This window comes from Tachypleus tridentatus, chromosome 5 (assembly GCF_004210375.1).
Source record: "Tachypleus tridentatus isolate NWPU-2018 chromosome 5, ASM421037v1, whole genome shotgun sequence".
NCBI classification, from domain to species: domain Eukaryota; kingdom Metazoa; phylum Arthropoda; class Merostomata; order Xiphosura; family Limulidae; genus Tachypleus; species Tachypleus tridentatus.
In genome coordinates, this window is record NC_134829.1 from 21,025,054 (window position 1) to 21,038,322 (window position 13,269).

Consider the following 13,269-nt stretch of genomic DNA (forward strand, 5'->3'; position numbering starts at 1 on the left):
GTCCCTCTAATCCTTTCTGAATAAAAAAGGAAGACAACTGTTCTGAAGATTGGTCAGACAAAGAACAGAATGTGAGAAAACAGTGTATAGGTGTAGAATAATTCAGAGACTGCTGATCAGTCTTTGAGATGTGTTTATTTACCAATTAGCTGTTGTTTTGTTTAATGACTATTTTTTTGAGGATTTTGGGGATTCACAATGAAAGATGAAACATTCAGTGACTCCACCACTATGGAGTCACAACAAGGGGATGCATTACAATGTCAAACAAGGACACTGTCTATAGAAATTCAAGGCCAAAGTGGTGTGTTGAGGTTGGACCCCTTAACCAGCAGGATACTCTTCTCCCCTTAATAGGTTGCCATGTGCAGCAAACACATGGGTGGATGTTCCGATCCCAGAAGAACTTAAAACGGAACCATCCCCTGAGAGGTCCCCCTCACCATGCACAAGAATCTACCTCGATGGGGGAAGAGTAGTAAAAATTTAACTTCTGATCAAAACAAGCTACTAGTACCAACTGGATTCTGCTTCACTTTTATATTGACTCTTTTACAAAAACAACTATATTAAAAAATTGGTATGTGGTATAATGTAAAGTTAATTTTTAGTGTTTTCTAGAAAATTTTGTTTTGTTTGTAAAAGCCTGAGCTGTTTCTGATGGAAAAAGTCTGGAAGCTAGCCTAAATAGTTCTGCTTCCTGGTTCATATTTTTAGATGGGTTAACATAACTTTTCAAACAATCACATATACTTCCAAGTGACCTTCCTTATCACAATACCTGGATGCCTATGTACATGCATTTGTTTTAATAAACAATTACAAAGTTTCAATACTTTTTTCTTCCCACATAAATATATTTGACTTAATGTAATCATGGCTGTGTGAGTTACCTCTTCAATGAAGTACCACTAAACAATTACAAATAAAGTGCCACTAGATATTTATAAATATATCAGCATTATTGTCATTGCTAATTTTGAATGACATTTTTCATCATAACTGTTTTTGTCAATGTATACTGTAAGAAAGAAAAATGCAGATTTATTGGTGAATGGTAATACTTTACGGCTACACAAAAATAAACTTCTCAAAACAGTCTATTCATATTTCTAAATGCTAAGAGGAAAGCAGCTAACAAACATACAGCCTTCAACATATTGAATGATAGTACTTAAAGAACACAATGGCAAAAAATAAATTAATATGATGACAGCAATAATAAAGGAGTTAACGAGTTCATGAGAGCAGCTGCTTCATGTAATACACTTGACTGTTTTTCATAAACAAATTGCATCATAAGTTATTATGTTATATTATAGATGTATAATAATATATATTATACACATTATACTCTTGAGAAATAAGAGTAACTTGCATTAATTGCAGGAAGTATAAAAACATGAGAATAACTAGGTTCATATTAGCTGCAGAAAGAACAGTGTTAGGAGAGGACCTTATATTTAGCATTAGCTGCAGAAAGTAAAAATAAGATCCAACAATGGCTAATGCTTAACATGTTACAGAAAGTACAAAAAGATGAGAATAATTTACAATTGGTATTAGTTGCAAAAAGTATGGAAATGGGAAAGGTAGCATATTTAAGCATTAGTTCTAGAAAGTGCAAAAATAGGCAAGTCAATTATGACTGATATTAATTGCAAAAAGTGCATTAATTTGTGAATGAATTTACCTGGATGCTGTAGCAGATAGAGAAGGTGCACCTTTCTTTCCCTCAAGTGCTTCTAAATGTTGTTCTAGAGCTTCAAGTAGACTACCTGGTGCCTAGAAAATTACAAGGAACTATTAATACATAGTTATCGTTCCAGTGTTTTCTCACTTCGTGTTTTAAACACTTACAATCTCACAAACAGAACAAACTAATTTTTAAATATTCAATTTTAACAAGTTAATTTTTGACAACCATGAAGAAGTACTCCACTACATATTTTACAAACCTTGCTAGACATTTAATGACCATACAGAAATATTGAGATTATAAAACATATGCAACTGATATTTGTGTAGTGAGAAACTTGTGCACAAGTTCAATGAAACAAATTTAATTATAGCTTGTAATTATATATTCTGGCAGATATTACTGCATCAGGGCTCAGGAGAGACTTTGTACAAGTATGAATATAATTAGTAACTTATACAAAACAGGGGACAACATTAAATAAGTGTGGAGGGTGAAAGATTATTATTTATTATGTATATTGTAAATGTCAGACTCATTTTATAACATACTGTCTAGTGTACATATTTATTTTGCGAGTGAATATTCTTTGATTGTTTAGTTTTATTCATAACGAGAGAGCAATTATTTTTAAGAAAATGTTATAGTGAGTTTAGTTATGTAATTTGTTAAGAGTTGTACATTGCATTTGTTGCAACAATCAAATATTGCATGAAATGTATTGATGTCAAGGATATAACAAATAGATGGTTATGTAATAAAATAAATAGTGCAAAATGAATGAAAACAATAGACAAACAAAGACAGAGCAGATAAGAAATAAAGTTACGAGAGGGACTTTGACCATAAAGTTAAATGCAAAGTTAATCATCCTATAATATAGGCCTAATGGTTGATACATATATAAAAGTGAGACTAACAGTGCTGAAATAGATAAGAATAATATAAGCACATATTATTATTATTATGCAGTTAAAGAGAGTTCTGAGGTAATTGAACTTGATTATTTTACTCTGACAAAAGTAGAAAATAATTTGGAAGTAATCCTATATGCAAGAAGCAGAAATTTATTGGAAGTAGGCCTAAATACCAAAAAGGAACAGACAATTTTAGAGTACAGCATACAACCACTGTAACTCAACAAAACAAACGTGAGCTACACTAGGATACTTTGGCAATAGTAACAGAGAAAAGTAGTTTGGCCTGACAAGTGAAATCTGAAAACAATTGAATAGGCATATATGGACTTTTGACAAGTAAAAAAAACAAATAAAAAAACAAACTATATACAGTGTTATGATATGCCTCTTATCTCTATAGTATAAAGAATATTGTCATACTTAGATTTAACTAGTTCAATTGTATAATGTATATTATAATATTTTGAAAACAGGTGGAATTAGCACTGTTCATTTATTTTTGAATTTGTCACTAACAAGCCACGTTCACCTACTGAAGAAGAGTCCTTAGCCCAACACCGTTATTAGTTGAAAATAGTGTAAAGACTACAATTACTATAAACCATGTCAGATGATTTTAATAGATGGGTAGAAAGAGGATCTCAACTGAGGTTAAAAGACAGTGAACTATGAGAGTCTGTTAAACAACAACAGAAGAGACAAATTTAGAAGAGAGAAAAAGAGAGGCTGAAAATAGGTAGAATGAGAATACAAACTTAGATTGCAAAGATCACCCAAACAAAGAAAGGCTAGCCAAATAAAGATACCTAAATTTGAAGGATACAAAGAAAAAGATATGAAAGACTCATCCAAAAATCAGAACTGTGACAAAGGTGACTGCACTGTCTGTCTAAGTCCACTTCTCACAGAAAAAGTCCTACAAATATATGCAGGCATGACATCAGAAGATGCCATGGACTATGACAAATTAAAAGTGGCTTTCCTGAAATGATATGAACTTACTGAAGTCAGATCTGACACTGATAAAAACTGTTTCTATTTGTGGCACATCTGTTGCGATATTTCACCAGATGGACTAACATGGCCATGGATAAAAATAGTTTTAAGGGGCTGGCAGATCTATTAGTGTGAGAACGGTTCATAATCATGTGCTCTATCAGCATGTTACTATTATCAAAGGAGAGAGATCACCAAAAGATGATAAACCTGGCAGAACAGAATATGGAAGCCTATTGAAGTAATATAAATGGAAAGTCCAAGAATATCCAGTTAAATTTAATACCACTGATGGTTGCCAAGAAGCAAGAGTTTACCAAACATTACAGCAGGTTAATAGGAAAAAGGAAAAAGAAAAACTGTTTGTTATGAAATTGGACACATTGCAAAAGAGTGCAAGCCCATCATGAGCAAACAGCAGAAATCTCAACATACAGCAGCTGGAGCTATTTGTAAAGACAGTGCTGGTAAGAAACAAGAAGAGTGACTGACACTATGAATGCTGTCATCAGAGAAAAGAGAATCAAGACTACTCCTCAGATTGACCAGTGTGCAACTAATGGTCAGTTCCAGTAAGCAAACAGATCAATAGTGCTAATAGAGAAGGTAAATGATAAACATCAAGAGGTACCAACAAATCATATGAAAATATGTAAAGGATATGTTGTGGACAAGAAAAAAAAAGATTCTATGAGACTAGCTGCAATAGGGAAGCAGTGAGTACCAGTCTAGTATCCTATGATCAGACAAAAGGTAAAGTACACCTATATGTGCTAATTGATGGAACAGTAAGAAACTTTCTCATGGTAAAAATAAAGGTTGATACTCCATATTATGCAGGAGACCTTGAAACTATGTGTATTAAGATACCACTATACAACTTAGTAATGCAAAACATGAAGGAAGAATTTAGAGGAACCAGACAAAAAGAAAACTACAGAAGTAACTGCAGTCATCAGAAGAGCACAAAAGAAAGGGAGCAAGCAAGATAGTAAACACAATAAAATATCGAATGAGACTTACAAAACAGAGAATCAGAAAATTGAATTAAACTGAACCTATGAAAACAGTTTTACTGGAGAAGCCAAACCCAAAGACAGTCAAACACTTTTATAACAACAAAGACAAGGGTCAAAATTTCAAGATCAGATAGAAGGTTTCAGTTCTGTTACCAACATGCAACAATAAATTTACCCAACTGTGGAAAGAATCCTTCACAGTACATGAAGTGGTAAACAGAATGCACTATAATGGGGTGACTAAAGTCTACCATGTCAATCTGTTGAAGAGATACTCTGAGAGGGAAAATACCTTGAGAGTGTACTTACTGAAATACAAATGGACATGGCAGGTGTTACTGTTGTAGAAGCAGAATCTAAAAACAGTGACTTAATTATAAAAGATGAAGACCTACTAAACCTAAGAGCACTGAGTGAAGATGAGATATACAGAAGTCAACATTTAGTGTCAATTTGACCTATAAAAAGGAAGAGGAACAAAATCTACTGTGTTAGTGTGCAGACAGATCAGGAAATATGGACTCAGGTTTTATTTATACATATAGTTGAATTACTAAAAACAGCACAAATTACTATATTGATACCGTAGAATTTCACTATAATTTAAAAAGCTAGTAACTAAGTTGCATTTAGGTCTAAAAAAATACAAAACTTTGAGCACACTAAAGACACAACCTACCAGATTAGAAAGAACGTGATAGCATTTTAATAAATTAAAACGACTAAAAAAACCACTAGGTGAAGATTCTAAGCTGTTGATTGGTTATCGACATGTCACATATTGATGTAAGTGTATATAATAAACAGTTTCCAAAAATGGAAAGAGGTGAACAGGGCCACTGTTTTTAATTCAGTATATCTCAACAAAATGAAAAAATACAAGTTTTTTTTTTTATATTCTTGTCTGTCAATATTGGTAATTTGAGTTCCTAATTTGAATGCAACTATAAACACAGCATTTTGACATCATAAACATCTAATTTTAACAAGTGCTGCATTCATCATACCACAACTCAGAAAACTCAATATTTAGATGTGTTATTCAAATATTTGCTTTTAAATTAAGAAATCATCTCATATATAATATTAAAGGTTGACTTATATTCTACAATTTGATACCAAACTTATTGACGTAAAATAATAAAATAGTAATTAATTAAAATTTCTGAAGCAAGTAAACAAATGCAATGACATGGCCCTTTCATGATAGGTCAAAGGTCAATACACATAACAGATAAACAACATTAAAAAAATAATTTTAACCATAAAATCCTTATACAGTTTAATTCATTTATTGTGTAACAAATACACAATGGTTATCTGTGCTCTAATCACCATGAGTACTGAAACCTGTTTTGTTTTTTAGAGCTGCAGGTGTGTGATGAGCCACTGGAGGGCAAATCCTTACACAATTTTTCATCTTAAGTTGTGCAATGTGAAATTTTCATGTGACTACTTACAAAAAGTATACATACACACACTCACACCTTTATTTATTATAATACAACACCATTATATACCTGCTTGTTCTTTCTCTTTACCTTTTTCAGTTTTTCTCCTTACACTTTTGTATAAACTATTTCTTATAAAAATCTAATTTTTATATAAACTTTTACAGTTCTCAATAATAAAAATATTTCTTGCAATATTTTCTTATAAGTTTCTTTTTTTAACAAGAAAAACCTCCATGCATTTGTACTTAGGAATTTTTATTTCCAAATAAACAAGTTTTGAATATATGCAAGTATTAAAGCAAGACTGATGTATTTGAACACAACCTAAAGCTCAAAAATTTGTGCTTACCTTAGTAAGGTCTGGTATATCACCTTTGTCTATTCCAACATTCTGTAATGGTATCATAATTTAAATATTAGCCTTTGTGTTAATTCATAAATATAAAATGATTGTTCAAGGTTTATAGTTACGAAAAACTATTTTTTGTCAACACAATACACAAGCATTACAGAGCAAAGTGAATCCATTATCACATTATATAAATAAGTGGGACAGTGTATTATGCATATTTCAAAATTACTTAAACTCTGATTTCACTTGAAAAATACATTATATTTTCAAATTTACAAGTATAAAAGAATTACTTTAATACATGAAATAACCAAAGATTACACAAGTTTTTTTGTTTGAAAGATATGTAAGTAATGTTATGATATCAATTTCTAAATGAAATTTATTGCCCTTTTAATAAGATCTTTGTAAAAATATATGCTGTTATCAGAAACAAATTTAATGTAAAAACAACAAAAAACAAAGAGAAATTAATATTAGTATATTATTAAATACTCTGCAACACTTAATTAACACAGCTAATGAAGACATATTTTGACTTACTTCTGCAACCTTAAGAAATTCTGCTACATGATCCATTCGAATAAGGAACTTTTTGTAAACATCCAATGCTTCTCGACAATATTTTTTGTTCATGTCAAAAAACTTTTCTGGAAGATAATTACATGACTAATTAACAGCACAATAAATATGTTGACGGTATATAAATTACATCTAAAATAATTACAAGAATAATCCAACTATTTGTACAAAACATATTAGATTTTGTCTTTTCAAAAACATGAAGTAAATATACTTATCTAAAAAAACACCTTTCTTTACTCCAACAATTTATTTAAAAATTACAGTTTTCCATATTTAAATTAACCATTTAGTTAAAAACACATAACCACTGATCCAGTTGCAAATACTGCAGGAGTACATGAATTTTGCACAAAATGTTCATAATAATGAAAACTTATTGCAAATGATTACAATAAACAATTTTATTGAATGTTATACAGACAAGAGTCACAATATATTTTAACATGACTTCATAATACTTTACAAATACAGATGAATATGATTGACACATTTTATTTTATCCAAATATATTACACAATTAACATGACAAGTGTTATACTAAATAAAGTTAAGTATGCAACAGATAAATAATAAAAATTCACCTAAAATTTGTTTCATGGATTTAAGAAATATGATAGTATAAATCTTTGATAAGACTTGTCATTATCACCTAGTTAAAGCTGATGCACATTATACCTCACAATTAGGAAGAGTAGAAAGATTAGCAAGATCATACTTCCCAACAACAATGAGAATACTTACTGAAACAAGTTAGTTTTATATGCAGTTGCTTATTTTACTCTTTTATATTCTAGCACTTGCAAAGAATTCCACACATCCCAACAAACAGTAACTACTGTCTTGTGAATACATACCTAAAAGGTTAATAATTCCATCATTGTAACATGCAAAAAGCCTAATTAGATCTCGAAAAAGAAGTATGAAACATGAATTTATCACTCCATTGGTTAGATCACTGGAGCTACACTGAAAAAGGTAAGAGTGAACACAAAATATTAAAGTCTTAAAAATATTCAAACTAAAAAGTAAGATCAGTTGTAAAATAATATTAAAGAAAGAATATAATATTTTTTAAAATGTTCTAAGATTAATGTAGCATTTAAAGATTTAAAATAGATTGTTAGATTTCATGTTATATGTTAATTTTAAAAGCTGCTATGTAGCAAATATATCATCACTATGATAATCTGGCAATAAAATTTGATGACATGAATATCTTGGTTGATAAGTCCAAAGTATTCCAAGGAAAGTTCTCAGAGTTCACTTAGTATTACAACTGATAAGTATTTCAGTAATTCTTAAACAAGAAACAATAGTACTTATACTTGCTGGTTTCCTTTATGTACATGTGCATAAACACAGACACACATATACAGGTACTGAAACTGAATAACAAACTAAATCAAATACAGATTTGTAAGAAGCCTATCAAATTTGTACTCTGCACATTTTTCATCCTTATGGATTAACCTTAATTCCAGAACTAAGCCTTCACCTTTAATCAACTCTTCTGTCTGAAAAAAAACTTTATTGTACTTCAAATCTGTGAAATACTCATTAACTTTCTTGTCAGGATTATACTATGACATACTGACTACTATGATCACAAAATGACCATTAATTCTTGTACAAGGTTATGCTTATTTTGGTCATTTCTACAGCATCTTAAGTTACTTTCTAGTTATCTTATAAGACTCAGAGTCTAAAAGACTATGCAACATGCAATAACACAAATAATATTGTTTGCACTAATACAAAACAATAATATAACACTACCACATTTCAATTTGAAAAACTAATTTGAATTTTGATATAAAAAATAAAACCAATCATTGAAACAAAATTAATTCAGTTTTTCATAATTCTTCAGCAAATAAGGCTTAAATTCAAACACTCAAACAATAAGATTTCTTAGTCTAGGATGATGAAAAGAAAATGAGATAGCACTTACATCAAATTCTAGAAGAGAGTCCAGATGATTTTGAAGAACTGGTAGAGTCTTCAGTAACTAGGTTAACAACATCACATTCAAAAAAGGAAATATTTTATTTCTTCTATAAACTTTTTTTTAAATTTGACACCACTATAAATACAATATGTATATATTTTCTGACACATTTGTGTTTTTATAATCCATAATTTGTAAAAATCTTCAAAATATTAAAATAACCATTTTAAGATTATATTGGTAGTTATTTTTCATAACAGTAAAAAACATTATTGAAAAAACTGCAAATGGCTCATTATTAGAATCATGAATTTCACATAAAGTTAAGTGTGGAGTTCAGACCATAATGTTACTTTCAGATTTGCCATGTTTTTGCCAAGTTACACCAATTTTTGACCAATTATAATCTTCATCAGTAACCCAAAAGCAGTCTATGTTAAGAAAAGGCATTTCAAATACTATAATACTAATTTTTTTAAAAATTGCAAGAATGTGAAAATGGAAAAATAGTTTATTAACAAATCAGTCACATTTGGTCATTTAACTTAATACAGTCTCATCTGTGTGTGATGTAACATTTACCTAATGATTAAAAACTATGAATAAACCTTTTGGTCAACTTCTATATACAAAAAATAGCTAAGTAAATAAACTTACCCCTTCCGTGTTCATAGTTCTGAGCACACCATCTTCCTTCCTGTTTGACGTAACTTATTTTGATAAATCACAACACAAATTTATAAAAACTGAATAGTTAGCATAAGTATAGAATTTCTATTTAACAAACTTAACTAAAGACACACTTAACCTTTTCCAACTTGTTATAGCTCTCTTTTTGTCTGAAGGCACATGACCACATTTATTTTTAAAACATTCTGTCTGGCATTATCTCCACCCCACCTCAACTACATTATAAAATATAACTGTAACTGAAGTTTTAAGAATCAAAACTTTATTTTACATACATTTTATTAACTTTTTTAAATAGAGTAATAAACTTACAAAAAAGTGCTACATTTAATTGTTGTAACACCTGAAGATGATGGGTGATTAAAAATAAAAAAAACATTATGTAATATATGTAGATTTTTCACAAAACCAGTATACGTTTTTCCATTAAACAATAAAGGCAACATTTCGATAAATATGACCATACTGAATGTGAACATTGAAAAAAATGCAAAAAATAACTGTTAGATAAATGTTAAGAGTTTCAGGAAAGTGTAAAACAATTAAATGTTTATTTTTAAATTTAGGCAAAAAACGAAAAAGTTATCTAAGAAACCTACAATATATAACAGAAAAGCTACATTTTTTTTAGATTATTTGTAGCTGTACGTATATATATTTTTTTATGACACTTGAAAACATAATGGCATTCTTCAAAGATGTGATTTCATGAGAGGATATTCAAAACAGAATACTGAAAACAATATAATTAGTATAAAATACCCATGCTCTGTTGCAGGTTTCAAACACTTCTTCTTTACCCCTATACAAAGGTGTGTGTGCATTGTGTAGTAAAAATAAAAATACAAACTTAGGACATCCACTTGCAGTATCTCTGCACATGTGTAAAGTTTTGTCCTGCAAGCTTATAAATGAAGGTTTAAATCAAATTAAAAAAAAAAAATTCAAATAGATACCATAAGCAGCCAGGAACAGAAATTCTGATTCCAGAATTAAGTTCAGCAATTATGCAAGCCCATTCTCAGGTGCCACCATGTTTGAGTGAACTTAAGAGTGTATTTTAGGAATTTGATCATCAATATTATAGTACAATCACAAAACCTAATTAACCCTTTTCACACCAGTGTGTGTTGATTTAACACAAATAGTATTCTGAGTTCACAAACCAAAACTATCAAATCAGATTGCATGAAACTTCATACAAACTTTTCATGTAATATCAGATTTCTATGTGGAGAAAATAAAAATTAACCTGATTTAGTAATTGTATAAATTTTCAGAAACACATTTTTATAAAAATAGAATGAAAATACTTCCTTTCATCTTAAACATCCTATTTTTATGTTGTTTGCTTGAAATGATTTTATTAATAATATATAATTTTCTTATGTGTACATTTTAAATAGACAATCAATTATGACTTTTTATGAAAAACTACATTTCTCTTAATTATATTTATCATTGGACATTCTTATTATTTTTAACACTGCATTCTTTACCTAGTCCCTTAAGAATGTTTAAGACTGAGAAAAATGTTTAACAGTACTTCAGCCATATTATGGTTCTCTTAGTTACACTTGTCATTAGACATTAATATCAGGTCTGTTACAGTCTTTTAACACTGCATTCTTTATGTAGTCCCTTAAGAATGTTTAAGAAAGAAAATAATGTATAATGTAGTATTTCACCCATGTTAAGTTCAGCATATATATTTTCAATAATGCATATCACTCAATATTGGTCAGTTTGTTTTGAATTTTGCATAGAGCTACACAAGGGATATCTCCACTTGCCATCCCTAATTTTTGAAATGTAAGATTAAGGGGAAAGCCAACTCCTGAGCTATTCTTTTACCAACAAACAGTAAGATTGACTGTCATACTATAATGCCCCCACAGCTGAAAGGGCAAGCATCTTTGGTGCAATGGGGATTCGAACCCTTGGCCCTCAGATTACGAGTCGAGTGCTTTAATCACCTAGTTATGCCGGGCCCAATCTAGATCAGAAAAAATACATCAAATACAGTACTGTTCAGAACACTATTTATTTAAGCCATTTGTTACAACAATTATTGTTTGTTATAGTGTGAATATCCTTTCCAGGATGGGAAAGCATGATTATAATTAGTAGACAATGTGGGTTCCACTTTTTTTTCTTCTTTGCTTCCATGTAAAGTTTGATTACAATCCTATCTTGAACATTTTAAGCAGTACTTCACCAGACATATTGACAACACTTTTAGTGTTTCACAATGTTGAGTCAGTTAACAAATATCTTGTTTTAGCATTCCCAATAAAATGTTTTTACTGTTAAAAATCAACAGAAAATATGAACTGACAGGGTTTGCACACAGCCATGATGACAGAATTCAAGGATTTCTTAAAGACTATGTCAATTACAGTTTTCCCAAAACAAAAATTCATAACATGTTTGGCAACTTCCTAGTTTTGTCCCACCATCCAAATAAAACTAAACCTACAGCTTTTCTCGAGAGCCCTCACATTAATACAATGCTTTTCATTTCATGTATATGAAATCTTAAGCTCATTGTATAGTGATAAAACCCTTCTATTCTATTACCAAGTTTTTAAGCTCATCTTAGTCCATTTCCTACTGAACGGTAATATCGCATTCAACCAATGAAAACAGGTGCACATCAAACATCGTGCATTTTCAGCAAAGAATATAATATAAACTAACATATTGTCATTTTCTCTTACTCACTGCATGGCTTCACCTTCAACACATGCTGCAATATACTTACACTGGAAAATCATGTTAGCAAACAGTTTTATGGCAGGAAAAAGACTATGGTGAAAAATCAAGCTTCTTGGAAGCTAAGAGAGTTAAACAGGTGCTGTTCTGACAAAAACAACTAATTAAAATAAATCACTTGGCAACTGACTGACCTCAACCTCAGTAAATGTTTTAGAAGTTCAATTACATAAAACTAAAGGATGTGTTAGAATGGAAATGTTATAGAACACTTAGATTAAAGGATTTTTCAAGGGCTTTTTATAGCAAAATTGAATGAGAAGTTCTTCAAGACAATCCTGTAATTTAAGGACTTTAAGATCTGAGCAAATCTTGCTCAAGTACGAAAAACACAAAACAAACTATGAGAAAAACATGGTTAAAAAAAATTACATTTTATATTTTTAGTTTCTGAAACTTCTCAAAACTGGTTCCATTCTGACCCAAATACCTGTAAAGAAGTTTGTCAATCCATAAGAAGATCAATATTCTGAGATTTTCATTTGAATTCTTCAGTTTTCTGAAAAACTTACCCTCGTTTGACTTTGCAGAAATCAAAAGCTACTGTTCTGTAAGACACAGCTTTTTCATTAAGATATTTTGCATATCTTCTGATAAAAGTAGACATATTATAACCTGAAGAAGGGACAGAAATACAAAGAATGTAAATGTATGAATTTCAATGGTAAGAAACAAAATGTTGTAATCAGTGATGTCAAGAAAACTTAATTGTAGAGAGATATACATGTAAAAATGGCTCGTTTGCGTTGAGATTTTTTTTTTTTAACGTAGAGAAGTGAACAACGTTTCGACCTTCTTCGATCATTGCCAGGTTCACAAATGACCAAAGAA

General features: G+C 30.1%; 1 protein-coding gene across 5 annotated transcripts in view; it reads right to left on the reverse strand.

The window, feature by feature from the left end:
• Window positions 1-13,269, reverse strand: part of LOC143250671 (phosphatidylinositol-binding clathrin assembly protein LAP-like) — a 68,119-nt gene that overhangs the window by 26,457 nt on the left and 28,393 nt on the right. For 4 of the 5 annotated variants that reach the window (XM_076501558.1, XM_076501557.1, XM_076501560.1 and 1 more), the window contains 7 exons: window positions 12,951-13,053; window positions 9,631-9,670; window positions 8,977-9,033; window positions 7,880-7,991; window positions 6,984-7,090; window positions 6,438-6,479; window positions 1,694-1,785 (listed from right to left, as the gene is read on the reverse strand). In XM_076501558.1, coding sequence (XP_076357673.1) covers window positions 1,694-1,785; window positions 6,438-6,479; window positions 6,984-7,090; window positions 7,880-7,991; window positions 8,977-9,033; window positions 9,631-9,670; window positions 12,951-13,053 — 553 coding nt within the window. Of the gene's footprint in view, window positions 1-1,693; window positions 1,786-6,437; window positions 6,480-6,983; window positions 7,091-7,879; window positions 7,992-8,976; window positions 9,034-9,630; window positions 9,671-12,868; window positions 13,054-13,269 lie in introns of all 5 variants that reach the window. The other variant, XM_076501562.1, reaches the window with a different exon arrangement.